Source organism: Phoenix dactylifera, chromosome 17, assembly GCF_009389715.1.
Source record: "Phoenix dactylifera cultivar Barhee BC4 chromosome 17, palm_55x_up_171113_PBpolish2nd_filt_p, whole genome shotgun sequence".
Taxonomy (NCBI): domain Eukaryota; kingdom Viridiplantae; phylum Streptophyta; class Magnoliopsida; order Arecales; family Arecaceae; genus Phoenix; species Phoenix dactylifera.
The window spans coordinates 12,209,129-12,223,859 of NC_052408.1; the positions used below are offsets into that span (position 1 = coordinate 12,209,129).

The 14,731-nt window shown below is 38.1% G+C and overlaps 1 protein-coding gene across 1 annotated transcript; it reads right to left on the reverse strand.

The window, feature by feature from the left end:
• Nucleotides 1–531: 531 nt before the first annotated feature.
• LOC103701170 (Fanconi anemia group J protein homolog) lies at nucleotides 532–13,532 on the reverse strand. Its single transcript, XM_039115055.1, has 28 exons — nucleotides 13,090–13,532; nucleotides 12,923–13,001; nucleotides 12,756–12,831; nucleotides 12,154–12,218; nucleotides 12,014–12,061; nucleotides 11,813–11,913; nucleotides 11,585–11,726; nucleotides 11,261–11,322; nucleotides 11,097–11,176; nucleotides 10,948–11,018; nucleotides 10,233–10,320; nucleotides 10,076–10,148; nucleotides 9,906–10,001; nucleotides 8,919–9,027; nucleotides 7,065–7,158; nucleotides 6,909–6,992; nucleotides 6,672–6,828; nucleotides 6,184–6,377; nucleotides 5,929–5,973; nucleotides 5,656–5,684; nucleotides 5,452–5,573; nucleotides 3,221–3,268; nucleotides 2,859–2,983; nucleotides 2,390–2,775; nucleotides 1,365–2,295; nucleotides 1,222–1,278; nucleotides 1,000–1,104; nucleotides 532–911 (listed from the first exon to the last, which is right to left on the reverse strand). The coding sequence occupies exons 1-28, from the start codon at nucleotides 13,436–13,438 to the stop codon at nucleotides 861–863; spliced, it is 3,867 nt and encodes a 1,288-aa protein (XP_038970983.1). The 5' UTR covers nucleotides 13,439–13,532; the 3' UTR covers nucleotides 532–860.
• Nucleotides 13,533–14,731: the final 1,199 nt, after the last annotated feature.

The following is a 14,731-nucleotide window of genomic DNA, read 5'->3' on the forward strand; positions in this document are numbered from 1 at the left end:
GGGCACAGGCACAAGCAACCGCGAACTTCAACAGGAATAAAGAAAGAGAAAAAAGCTCGATGATCGCCGATGGAGGTCCATCGAGGGGAGGAGATTAAATAGGTGAAGTCTCCAAGTCCTATATGAACTCGAATTGCCCTGAGGTCCCCGATTTCTGCTGGATTCAGAGGAGGAAGACAGAGGAGTCTTCTTCTCGTGCTGCAATAGGGAGAGCTCTAGCTAATGGGCCTATTCTTCTCGGGCTGATCCATTAGGCCAATTTAACTGGGCTGGGCTGCTCCGTTTCCAGTTGCCACTTTGTTTTCCAAACTATTTGCCCCCCTCCCTTAATGTCATTAAGATAGTGAAACAAGCTGGGTTTTCCCCAAAAAATAAAAGCCAAAAAGATAAAAATGTGGACAATGTACAACCATATCTGCCATAAATTGTACGCATATGATCGAATCCTATAGTTTATCTGGCAATTTGAGCCATCAATCCGCATCCATTTTTCACCAGCGCCCTTGAGTCACCTTTTGGTCGAATTTCTAATTTTACGTCAACAAACAATGAAGCTGGTAACATCTCAGGATTATATACAGTATCAATTCATTGTGAAGTGTGATAGATCAAATTTATTCAAACAAACAAATTAGCCTAACTGTAAGCTGGAATACAAATACATATCCAGAATGCTTCAACAATGTTTGGACATATCGACCTGCAAAATTTCAGATCCGAAGATGACTTGTCTCCCCGATGAACCAAGGTTCCCTTGGAGTATGATATGAACATGCATTTGTAGATATTATCATCGCATACTGCACTATGACAGGAAGCTGAAAAGTTATTCCTAGGTAAAACATCCTTGCATTCATGTGTTAGTCTCCATCTTGATCTGATGAGATGTGATCCCTTTTAGGTAGCCTGAGCTGCTTAGTGAACAAATGATAAAATAAGTCACCACCAGAAGTAGAGGTGACAACAAAGAGCTATTTCTATATATGATCATTAGCCAACCTTTGATTTTGTTGCATTCTTAAGCTGAGGATTATACACATATTTCTCGATCTGGATCACAGTGGGGCCAAAGTTAGGAACACTAGCACAAACAGGAGGCGTACCCTGGACAGAGACCAAAAAAAAAAAACACTTACCGTTTCTTTCTACACGCAAATCATGTCAATTTCCATAACTCATGCTCACGGATAATTATGGCAGCGTGGGGAAGAACAAGCATACCTCTTGCTTTGATGTTTGCTCATATGTCATATCCACATGGTCAGCATTAAAGAAAACCTACATATATCAAGTAACCAAAATAAATTATCCTGATTTTCAAATCGTTCCAATAGAAACCATGCACCAAATTATATGAGATTTACCTTGTTAAGTAGATGAACGTTGGATGCATCAGTTGCCATGACCTGTACCCCAAGGGTCTTGGGAACATTGCAGAAGGGGCAAGTAAGAGTCCTGAATACACAACCATCTTCTTCAGACCAAACATCATGTTGTGGAGCACCGTCCTTGGTGCACCTGTCAAAGATACGCTGGTCAACAGAAGCAATATCAGAGATTAGAACAGGCAAATGTGTCTGTGGGCTCTGGGGGAGACTCTTTGTCAAACGGGCACTCGGAGGTCTGGGTTGCAGAACGTTTGCCAAATAGGCTTTTGATGATGAAGTCAACGAACAAGGAACAAGAAAATTGTTCTCATGGATCCCTAATGGGCTCCTGCAAACTGAACAACAGATGCGCAGCTTCTTTTCCATGGACGGATCATCAGTCGAGACAGCTGATACATCACAACTATCTTCGGCGAACAGTCCTTGAATTGGTTTCTTATGCCTGGATCCTGGACAATTGTATGCTAAAGGTGATTCAGATCTTTGAAGGGCGTCTCTGGATATATTCCTGCTGCTGACCTGGTTAACCTGACACGAGCATTCTGCATCAGGACAGCTTAAGCGGCCTGTTTGTGTACAGCTACTCAATGGTGAATACATTATCCTCCTCCTTTTCTGGCTGTGGGAATTTACGCTCATATTCAAAGATGAATCCTTTTCAGAATTGCAGGCGTCCGCATATAGTAGCTTTTCAGGAGTATCTGCTACGCTTGTAATTGTAGTCGAGAGTGAAAAAGATGGTCCATCTAGTGATTGGTTGCAGGTATTAGCTGCTGTTGAGTATGAGCTTTTATCATCCGATGGGTCTCTGGGACTGGCAATTTGATCTTCTATCACAGTGTTTTCAATAGCCAGGGACTGAGGCAGAATGTTTTCTGATGATTCTACAGAAAGTGTGTCTGAATATCTGCATAATAAACAAGGTGTCATCTTAAATCACCATGAGGTTAAAAAGAAAGAATGAAAATATTAATACTTAATTAGTGCATAAACAAGATTACTTGGAGGACGCCGGAGTGATGTTTTCAAAGTCGGTACAAGATGTGGAGCTGTTCGCTAGTTCCTTATTCGTCTCACCAGCTGCTTTGGGTTTTCTACTGGATCGAGCTTTTAGAAGGGAGACAGGGGCGTCTTCCACTATTGTAGGACTTGAATCCTTGGCCAATTGGCTGGACTCTGCTGTGGCTACTGTATTTTCAGGAACCATCTTCCTTCTGTTCTGATGTTTGAGCTTCTTCTCTTTCTGATTTTTCTTCAGTGGGAACCCCTGGTCAGAGATGCTTTGCTTTGATGAGGGTGAAATTTCGCTGTTAGTTTCAGGAACGAGCGAGTCTGTCTGCATTGCATTCTCACCAGTTGCTTCCTTGCTTTTTGGGCCAATCCGTCTCTGTTAATAGATCAGATGGAGGAATTTGTTCACAGGCATTTGAAAGTTAAGGAAAGCACAAAAATGTGTGTTAAGTAGGAGACCTCAACATTTTGAAAAAAGTCTTGTAATCCCTTTAGTGATTCATCAAAGCTGCTGTATTGCTTGATTGAATTCCTTATCCACCTTGAAATGTGTGTAAGATTCCGCTCTTCCTTATACCGCTCATCTGCATGCAAATTACAAATGTTTAGAACATGAAGATGATGACTAAATACACTGGGAGAAGAGAGCTGCTAGAAGGCTAAGAAGCTGTACACAAACAGTGGGAGAAGAGAGTTGCTTGAAAGTGATGTTAAGCCACTCCTCTCTCTCTCTCTCTCTCTCTGATGGAGATTTTACTTATATTGCTGATCAGTGTTGCATTACTGTTAGAAAAAGGCAGAGCAATTTTAAGTGATCATACCTAATAATATTATGGCTCCATAATCAAACCTGTGGCGAATGCAACGGCCTACAGAAACGGCAAGGACATTAGCTTCAAATTGATAAGAAGCGCCTTTTAGTAGATCAAACAAAGCAACAAAGCGTCAATCATTACAGGACAAATGAGCAAAATGATACTTAAGCAATACATCATTTTGATTATAGCAAACACCATAATATGAGTAATGTTGCTCTACATTTGGGAAAGTGAAAACATTCAAGGATTATCCTACAATATAGAAGTTCACCAGAAACGGATATCAAAGTAGCAAATTATAATATATCACAAGGAAGGAAGCATGTGTGTGTGTGCACATTTAGGAATCAAAGCAAGTTATTTCAAATAATTTTATTGTGTTTTGAGTAGAGTTACCTAAATCGCTGGGGATACAGGCAATTTACAGATAGGTCTGTTTAAAGAAATTCATAGTGTCATCCGCTGTAATGTCATGGAGAGATATAGAGATGAAAAATGATTTTTTTTTTTTGAGATCAAGGTTTGTGGACTGGCCAATCTAAAGAATTTGGGGCCATTGTGTTTTAACAACCTTGAACAATTAAAAAACTTGTAAGACAAGGAGGCCAGCAAGAGTTGAACTTCAGATCCACGATGAAAAATAAGGTGAAGAGTACAGGAGACAATAGGGTTAGAAAAGTCCCCAAGTTTCTCAGGTAAACAATTACTTAAAAGATCATGTGAATCTTATATAAAATTGAATGACCTGTAGACTCTATCCTTGTTACATATGTTGTCTTTCATGTCTAGACTCTATCCTTGTTGCATATGTTGTCTTTCATGTCTAATCAAATTAAATAAAATCATTCAGGAACATCTATCTCTTACGATCAAAGTTAGAATATATATTCTCTTATTTAGGAATGTATTTTCGAATCCTGCCTCCGCTAAACAAGATTCATTGGCAGATAATTTCACATTACAAATCCAAGTCCATACCAGAAGAACCAATGAATCATGTAACATAGGTTTTCAGTTATCTATAAGCTAAAATTGAACTGTAATGAAGCTTAATGATTAATTAGATCACTGTAATATAGTAATTTGTTGAATATAAATAACAAACATTGCTCAATCAAGCATAGGGTAACAAGACAAATGTATCAAAGTATAGAACTAATTACATATACCTATTCAAGAAATTAATTAAAAAATCAAAGAAAATGAGAATCAAAGAAAACATTAAACATATTCATGTGTTAAACCCCAAAAAAAAGTAGTTTCAATTAGTTTCAGCTAAAACTGGCTGCAACTAGCTAAAACCAGCTCAAACCACTGAATCGGCTGAATCAAACTGAAACCTACAAAAACCAAAAATTCCAATCAGTTTTAGGTCAGTCTTAGCTAAAACAAATTGGTTAAATACCATCATTTGAAGAATGCAAATTTAGTACAAGTATGGTATAGACTATAGCATCTTAAGAAATATCACACAGAGAAGCAATTCAATTCAATGAATAAACCAAGATAGAACTGTGTCTAACTAACCAATTTGGGGCATACCAAACCGAACCGGCCGGCTATCAACACGGTTCGAACCATTAATTCGGTTCAATATAACCCTCCCCGCTATTTCAATCGTTCCTCACCTTCGCCCAGCTTTTCGCATCGTCACCCCCCCCACACACACACACAAACTTCTCCCTCGCAATACAAGGTTAGGATGGCAAGAGGCATCAAAGGTATGCATCTCTCTCTCTCTCATAAGGGGTTAGGGTTAGGGTTTCGAGCCTCCACCTCCGAAGACGAGGATTGAGAGCTTTCAAGCCCTCTCTCCCCCCCCCCTCTCCTTCTCCCTCTCCCCTCTCTCTTTTTTTCGGTGCTATTGTCCCCATCTCTCTCCTACTCTTCGTTTTGGAATAGAGGAGAGTGGCTTCGAACCCTTTTGCTTTTCTATTTATAGTTTCAGATTTTGAATTGAAATTGGCACATCCTTTACCGACTTCAGCTCAAAATTTGAAAATAATTAAAAAAAGGCCAAAACACCTCTGGCATGGTACAGTACGAATGTGTACCATACCATGCTAGTCGCCGACTGGCATGGGTCTAGTACCTATTCTGGGAACCTTAGAAAGAACTAAGGAAAATCTTTGTTTCTTTTCTACATGCTGATTTTTTCAGTGAAATCCATAAGCATGAATTATAGTAATACTTGGCATGGTTGTTCAATAAATGAGTGTGAAAGATCTATGTACCTGCAGCTTGATTCAGAGCACGAAATGCTTGGTGGCAGTACCATTCATTCCCACTTAAGAGATTTTTTGATGATTTATATGCATCATTATATTTCTTCTTCATCACCACCTGAATATCATTTCTGATTCATGTTGAATCAGTAAGAAAGATCAGAAATATGATAGCTAGCTTATTTGAAGATAGATATCTAAAAGAATGCTTACATGTTTGGAAATGGAATACCGACGATCACCTAAGTTTAGTCAAGGAACTAGCAAATAACAAAGAAAAGCACACAGTGATGAAATTCAATGGAATTGACAAGCATTAATTTGAATGAAAGAACATATTAAATTTTTATTCTATTCTAATAGTGTAGTTACCCAAGATCTAATTGGTTATTCAAGAGTAGGAACCAGGATGATTTAGCAGTGGGCACTAGGATTCTCAAAACCTAAAAGAACACCATATGAAACTGAGTACAATGTGAAGGATACAACTACTCTAGCATTTTCATCAGAGAAATCAATCCCTTCTGATACCTGCAAGAGCAAAAGAATAGCTATCATAGTCACAGAATTGCGAGCTTGAAAGTACTGCCTCTTGCAATAATATTTACAATCATAGTTGAAGCAAGAAAGTAAATAATACAAATGCAAATCATCTTGCATATTAGTAGATAATAAGAAATATCTGTACGACATAAAGAATGCAAACAAGTAGTAACAGAAATAGTATAATTTGTTCGCCACCTTTCCCCGACAAACTGCAAGAAGAGCAGCTCCTCCCCGTATAGAATTTTGCAGAAATTCCTTGGTGGGAAGATGCTTCGAGACTCGCTTTAGACCATATCTTGTTTTCCCATGAGAAGTTTTATTGTTTCTGTGAATTGCATCATAGTATCCTCTCAGAACAGGTTCAAATTCATCCATAGTTCCTCTTGGTTCTGCAACCACAGACATATGGATGTTCATAGTAATCCATAATTTATTTAATGGGGAAAAGAATTGAAAGCAACAAAGGAGAACTCTACATGGTTTTCCAATTTATATGGAACATAAACATCAAATTTCCCTTGCAACTGTTATGCAGGGTAGCTAGATATTAACTCAAATAAAAGCCATCTATACAGAAGAAATGATCATTGCAGTTTGAGGTGCCATAACATCCTCACGAATGTCATACAATAGATAAACTTGAAGATCTTTAGTAGACTTGACATATTCACTGAAGCTCTTACCAACAAAGATGGGCTTTTGGGCATTCAACCGAGCCCATTGACCAGTCTGACACCAGCGATCACGTAGTTTTTCCAGCAGCTTATAGCTAGGAAAGAAAACAAGGGCACCACTTGGTACAATCTTACATATTTCCTCCAGTGAAGCTCCAAGTGCATCCTTTATAAGCATAAGCAGAACAAAAGTAATCACCAACAATGTAACTCAATAAATATTAGTATAGTATTACTCAGTTATACCTGGAAAGGATATCCATCCGCTGTTTTATAGCTGGCATTTAACTGACAATTTGCAGGGCCAGAGGGAATTACTGCAGCCCAAAGCTGCAGAAGATAATGGTTTAGAACACAGTACTTGAATTAGCAAAAAAGATCTTACAGGAGAAAATGGCATACCTGTGAATCCACATCAATTACATGTGGTACTTCCATGGAAACTTCAAACTGTACTCCAAGTTCAGATGCAAATGAACCCATAGGAGAGAGTGTTCTGGGTCAGCACAGGATAAACAATACTGTTAAGGGTGTATTAGTTAAAGCAAATTTCAATTGTGCATTGCATACCTATACTCTAGAAAAAGAACAATATCAGGCTCTAGATAGCATAAAGAGCTCTGAGATGTAACCTAGTTAATCAGTTTTCGCATTTATGAGTTCAGATAGGTGTTCTGTAATCTGTTGGATCATTTGCTTATGCTAAGATAATTCACTCTGGCAAAGTTCAACCCAATATTCTGTTTAAAGATGCTGAGATCGGTTATAAAACTAATTGAAATACATACTGAAGAAAAACCTACAATAGTTTCTTGTCTAGATTCTACAAGAGACACTTCTGATTCATTTGGAGGTCTCCATATCAGAATTACATTATCAGAATACCTACAAATATCATTATACATACCACGGCATCTTATATAACGTACGGTGAGTTTAACCTTATCAAGGATCATGTTTCTCATAAATAAGCCATGCATTCATGCCAAAATGAAAAAAGAATCTTACACAACTTGACAAAATCTTATAACACATGGTTCAAATATAACCATAACCGCAATAAGTTATAATTCTGATGTTTCGGCAGTCAGTGCAAGACGAGATGTGAAGGTACATCAAGATGATGAAGAAAATCAAGGAGGCCATTTATTTTATGTCCAAACAATACAACAACCACAACTAACAAACTACAAAAAAAGTTTACTCTCAATTGCTTGTACTGGTCAAGTATGCAAAACCATATGGATCTGATTCGTGTGTCAACAAGATTACTTAATTGTTTATCGGTAGTGGCTCTTAAACTTGCGGGTTATATTTGAAGCCAATTACTTACAAGTATTAAAACAGCAACTCGGAAGAGAAACAAATTTAACATAAACTAACATAACAGTCTTGGTTATCTGAACAGAGTTGTCAGTAATGACACAGTTTCTTGGTTAGCCAACCATCCAAAACCCTTGCATGAGTTTGTAACTACAAACATCAGTCCAGTTTTGTTCCACAGAAGTATGAATAATACTGCATAAGCAACTACATTTTTAGCCCAAAAAACAAATTTCTGAAATTTTAAACCATAGCTCGGTGTCCTTTAGTTTTACATGATAAGGAAATCATCTCATCTAAGGTAAGCCCTTTGTTGAAGTCCAAATATAAGTATATGATGGTTCCAGGGCATATGTAGCAAATAACTCAGAAAAAACTAGCTTGAGAAACAAAGGAGTAGGGAAAATACATGAAAAGTCAAATAAGCATTGATGATTTTTTAATTTATGTTATTCATATAATATCATAGTTCCACTTTGATCAATGACCTCTTGAATGCTACATATTGTTCTAGCAGCATAGATTAGTTATACATGAGAATTTAATGTTTCCAACTTCAAAAGAGAATCATTGAAATTCATGTTGGCTCTCTTCATGTCATCTATAACCTGCACTATGCATGTATAGAGTAATTAAGTAATCAAACAAAGCTTACTCCAAAGTTTAAGAAAAGCTGGTTGATTTATATATGCCAAGGAAAACAAGCAGTCTTTAGCTTCAAAATGAGCCTCTAAATTGTTCCTGTAGAGCAGGACAGCATTTTTCTTGGGTTACATGGGATATGGTATTCAATTTTGAATTATTGCTAGAATTGTGTGACTTTTACAGCCTCTTCCTTTTCATTTCACAGTAACAAAACAGTGAGAACCATTCTAAAATAGTTAGTCTCAGGCCATGATCAATAAATTAAGCGGTACGTGTAGAGACACCTACCCAGATGTAAGAATTACTGAAAGAGAAAGGTTTGCTATCTCTCGGAAAACAATAGCAGGATTAAGGCACCATAAGCTGAACGTGCATTTCAAGCCACTCGCAGCATTACCTGCACATGGTACTCTCATTTATTCATACATGCAACGAATCATAAAGTTAAGAACCAAAATGTACTGATGAAAAGGGCCACAGCAAAAGCCATATCAAGATGAACCACATGGTAAAAAATAATTAACGATGCCAATTAAGCATCTCACATTGATCAAGTTGCAGCATAGATGGATAGAGGAAGATGCAAAACACAATATATGCTATGTCATGGGGAACTCCGAAGGGAGTAAACCTTGTTTTATGGCCAAACATGGCAGGAGGGGGAATAGTTAATGAATATGGTATATTCACAGAAGTAGGATAGACAAAAATATAAATGAACAAGAATAAAATTCCTTGATTTATATCTTCCCTGCCATGAGCATTCACCAGATTCTGACTTCTAGCTGTGAAAAGCAACAGTGAAGATGCATGGCCTTTTTCTGCAATTATTTTATAGCTTGAGAAAATACAACTGGCTTAAAAGAAATGAGAAGGAAGAAGATTATGGTATCATCATGAACTTTAATAAGTTATATGTAGCTAAAGAAAATTGCACATGGAAGATGGTCAGTTACTTATAACCAAGTGGACTAAAGAAATCGCTGGTTCATATAAACTATAACGGTTTTAGTATCATCCTAAAGGGTGGCCTAGTGCACGAGGCTCTCCAGTTCCGGGCCTGGGGCAGGTCAAATGTACAATGCCTTAACCCCACATGGAAAGAGCTATTTCTATGTTTCAAATCTATGACACCCAGATCACAATGAAGCAAGCTTACCGTCGCGCCAAGGCTCAGCCTCATTTTCAGTATCATCCTCAAAACAAGAATTAGGTCACCTAGGCTGGAGTAAAAGAGTTTTATCTACAAGAAAAGAAGAGTTCATTGGTACTTACTACCATCTCTTTTAACATGTTGCTGCAGCGCAAGTTGATAATCAAGTGCATGAGAGCCATTTTCAGAGAAAAAATAATTAAGCGAGGAGAACAATCCTGCAGGGCATATGTTAAGCTGTTAATGAAATAGGAGGCTCAATTCCAAGACAAGAGTTTACAATGGCAATTACCCTCCAGTGTAATAGCTGAGATGCCACTTAAACAAAGTTTTCCTGGCTCTGCATCTGTAGCAGCTTTAATTGCCTTGAGCACAAAGGCAAATAAAATACAAAAGTATCAGTAAAAATATATGATGCAGTAATATAAACAAGAATATTTGATATGCACCTTTGTGGCACATTCTTGTAAGATTGGGAAGCACTGCTGAGTAATTCCAGCTTGCTGAAGCTCTCTGATAGCTTTATCCCCAGTCCAACTAAGAATCAATTCATGATTAAGGTATGATGTTTACAATTTACTGTGAAAGAGATTGTCATATGATACACGAGTTGGCCAATAAATAAAATATAAGAAGCTGTTTTGGAAATATCCTTGAGTCCTGTTAACACCGTTGACAGGCCTCTTGTTGACAATTCAACACAGCGAGACGTATGCCTTCAAGCTTCAAAGAAATATCCCTAATTTCAACAAATTCAAGTATTGGACTTTTAATCATGAAGACAAAAATTAGTGCAAGTGTGCAACTGCTATAGTGCACTGCAGTTTTGGTTATACGGCTTTGATTCAACTTCTATAATTAATAATTGCTAATTTAGCTCCTCCCAAGGATTCTTATGGTAGTTTTTGTAGTTCAGGAAATGAATGGATGAAATATAGCCTGGACTAAAGAAATGCAGTATCCAGACAGAAGCTTCCAAGAATGCCCTTATCCAGCCGGATACAGCTAAATGAATAACCTGGCTGCTAATTTCCTCTTTCTTTAGTCATCAAAATCTAGCAGTTGTGGTTCTTTTGACAGGAGGTTACCTTGACACCTTAATTAACTATGAAACTTTAAGTAGCTATGATGAAAATAGAAAAAATAATAATGAGTTTCACTCACTGCGAAGAGTAATTCTCAAATTCACGCTTTTGCAAGTTGTTTTTCCTCTCACTTATCCAACTTATAATTCCCTGTACAATTCACAGATCCTAGACTTGATTAGAATTTAGAAAATTGGATAATTTACATTATATCTTCTAAAAACATACCTGGATCATGTCATATAAGGGTCGGTATATCATTGCAACGCTGTCAATCATGCATAGTTGCCCTAGCTCTGTTTGCAGCTCTGTGACAGCAAATAACAGCAGTAGGCACCATATTAGATCCTATATGACACCAATGAAAGAGAAGATGCATGCAAACCACTTACTAAAAAGAACTTCTTCTTCAGCATCTATACTACCACCCTCCCGTGCCATGTCCTCTATGTTGCTATAAAAAAGATATAGAACAGAAGTGAGGATGCACATAAGAAGTGAGATTTATGCACCATTCTGGTTGAAGCTTGTAAAATATGTATGATCCAGACAACATTGTCCACATGTTCCAAGGTCATGATATCTGTTAGTGAGAGGTGTGGTTCAGAGTAAATTTTCTTTCTTTAAAAATACTATGACCATTGTACAATTCATCGACAACAAGGTTTTTATTTTCTGCTTTAAACAAAAAAAGAAAAAGAAAACTGAAGTCGTACTGGGCCTCATCAAGAATTACAATGCATCCTTTAATATCAACATCCATTGCTCTCCGAACAATTGGATTTATGATGTAGCTGTAAGGACAGAAAACTATGTGTCCTTCCTCCGCCAAAATTTGTGCAGCAAAATATGGACAACCTACAGGAAATGATAAGTATTACTAATAAAGTTACCTAATTTGACCTCAATGTTCTGTTCAATGCTAAATGTTAAACCTAACAGACCTTTCACGGTCCGGCCAACTTTCACAAGATCTTCAATATCATGAACTTCATGACAACCACCTTGCTGAAGGGAAGGATGAGCCTTGAGCTTATTTGCATTTCTGTTCACATAAAGGTTACCATTACCTGTTAAGGGAGACCAAAGGATCAAAGTATATGAGGAAATCATTAATCAAAAGCATTTATCATAGAGAAACTCACTTGAACTCAACGCAGCCTAGATTTTCTGGGTCCTTCAGTAGCAACTTGCTGGGAAGAAAAAAGAACATCAGGAACGATGCACCAACAAAAGATAAGGTGAAAAGATTAGATGCACAAATTCTGAGCCTTAAGTATGTTACCACTCTTCATCGACATTGGACTTTGTGCATACATTTTTATTAATGCAATAGTGCTTCCGTGATGCCTGGAATAGTCAGACCAAAGAAAAGAGCAAAATCCCTGTAAGTGTTTAAAGAAATATGCCTCGACAATTATTTTTTCTAAAAAAGCATTACTATACTAAAAGAAGTATTTTTCTTAAAATAAGCATTAATCCAGCTGCATTTCTTCTGCAAGCATGAATGTGAAGTTGCTCACACTTCATATTAATGATTCAATGAATTTCATATTATGATAGCAATGATATTGGTATGTCTGCACACATATAAAATGTATATGCTGCATAGCTTTACAGTCAAATACTGTTGAAGAAACTAATACTAGAGCAAACCAGATAATTTATCGTGCTCATCTCATTGGAATTTTAGAAATTAGAACTGCTGGAAAGCCAATAATTATGACACACTTGTTATCTGTTATAATGCATCAAACAATAAATTTGGCGCAGACACCATTGCTATATAAAGGGCCTAACCCCACTCACTCTCAAACTTAGCTTCCTGACAAAGTAAAACATAATCATCTGATATCTTCAATCTGGACTGGTAGAAAATGAACTCACCAGAATTCCCATTGGCACTCGGTATGACGTCTTCCTAAACTCACGAATGACTTGACTTATCTGAGAATGCGTCCTCCTTAAATCATCAAAAATAACCACCATTACAAAATCCAATCTTTAAACAGTGCAAGTATTCTAACAATTGCAAAATTCTAAATAGTACTCACGTGGCATAGAAAATTTTAGGTGCGAACAGTCTCTTCTGAGCCCTAGCGCTCGTAGCTGGAGGCGGCTGCTCCGAGTTTCCTATCAATCGGCGAAAGAAGTGTAAACCAAAAAAATAGTTTCTTGATCAAGGAAAAGAGAGAGACAAAGGGCAAGATGAGATCTTTACTTGACGGCGTGGGTTCGGGGATGAAGCCGCCGCCATGGAGGAGTGGATCGGGGGTGGGCTGGGTGGGGGTGGCGAGGAGGATGCTGCGCTGTTGCTGCTGCCAGGCGAGAGAGGAGCAGAGGAGGTTGAGAGACTTGCCGGTGCCGGTGGGGGACTCGATGAGAGCGTGGCAGTGGCCCTGCCGACGGGCGCGGTCGAGGGTGGAGATGACGCGCCCCATGAACGCGAGCTGGGATCCATAGGGCCTGTAGGGGAACTCCACGGGGACGCCCCCGATCTGGTAGACATTGGGTTTAGAGATAGAGTTAGGGTTTTGGGAGGGCGTTTTGGAATCCATCGCTGCGGTCATCTTCGATCTTTCGGGCCTTTTTTTGGATCTTCGGAGGTGGCGGCGGAGGGAGATCGATCTCAAACTCAGGCGTCGATGACTTCGCGATGCCGGGGCAAAGAAAGGGCGGCGTTTTTGGTTGGCGGGAAAATGAATTAAATTGCCTCGCACGGAAGCACTTATTTTTGTGCCCTTTCTTTTGAATTTTACCGCCGTGGATTGCTCCAAAGTCATTGCGAACTCTTGAGTGGTTTGGGCTGGGCCTGGATGCTAGCCCAGGTTTGTTTACTCCGATCTAGGCATCTAGCCAATTTGGGTAGTTCACAAAGAGTTTATTTTGTAAGATAATATATTATAAAACTCTTGTATAAATACATCCATGTGAGTAGAGGACAAGAGATCCCCTAGTTGATGAGGAACAATGGGAAGGGAATCCCAAATGACTCCCTTGGTGCGATCAGCCACATGGGTGGCCACCCAATTAGATGTGTTATTTTATTTCACATGGGTCACCTCAAAGGTGGCATTTGGTATAAAATGATCATCCTAATAGCAACAATAATATGGGTAGAGGTGACAAGATGACCGTATTTGGTTACATTCCAGTAATTCTATATGGCAATGATCCCAAATCACCCCAACTTCTAAAATCACCGTGCAATCTAGTGATAAACCAATCCTTGAGGGCATGTTTTCAAAATCACCCAAGGCCATGTTGTTAGGTTGAAATTTGGAGATAAAAACAGCCCCTCAATCCAACACAAAAAAATATTTCCAAAAATGGTGATCTTTGGATTAAAATATTTCTAGCTATGAAGGGTTTGATAATCTCATAAAAAATTTCTTCTTGTTGGGAAGGTTTGATATTCCGTTGGAGTTACCTTGACAAGTTTGCTTAATTTTTAGTTTTGTTGAATTGGGCTGGCATAACAAGTTTGATAATTTGATTTATGTTCATATGTATTGTTCTATAAATTATTTGAAAATTTTATTTAATAGTTGCAAAAAATATGGAATATATTAAAGATTGTTTTGGTATTGCATGGTCAGTTATCTTAGATTCCCATTGCATACCAAATAAGCTAATTATGGATTCATAAATCCTAGATCATTGGAGTTTAATTACTCCAAGATGAAGGTCACCAATAATCTAAAATCACTATAGTGATCCCATTTGAGTCACCTGTAAAGGAGCATATAGTGGATGCCATCTCCAAAAGTAGAGACGAGTTTTGTTGGCACGGGCTTCCAATTTAACAACCAATTACTCACAATTTTCAATCACCCTCCAAAACAATATGGGTTGTGCATCAT

Bases quoted from the DNA above. Each gene is read 5' to 3' on its own strand.
- LOC103701170 (XM_039115055.1), bottom strand. From the start codon at position 13,438: ATGACCGCAGCGATGGATTCCAAAACGCCCTCCCAAAACCCTAACTCT. The intron at 13,002-13,089 runs GTAAAGATCTCA...GCCGATTGATAG, and splicing joins CCCCGAACCCACGCCGTCAA to GAAACTCGGAGCAGCCGCCT. The intron at 10,002-10,075 runs GTAATTGCCATT...TATGCCCTGCAG, and splicing joins CTCAGCTATTACACTGGAGG to GATTGTTCTCCTCGCTTAAT.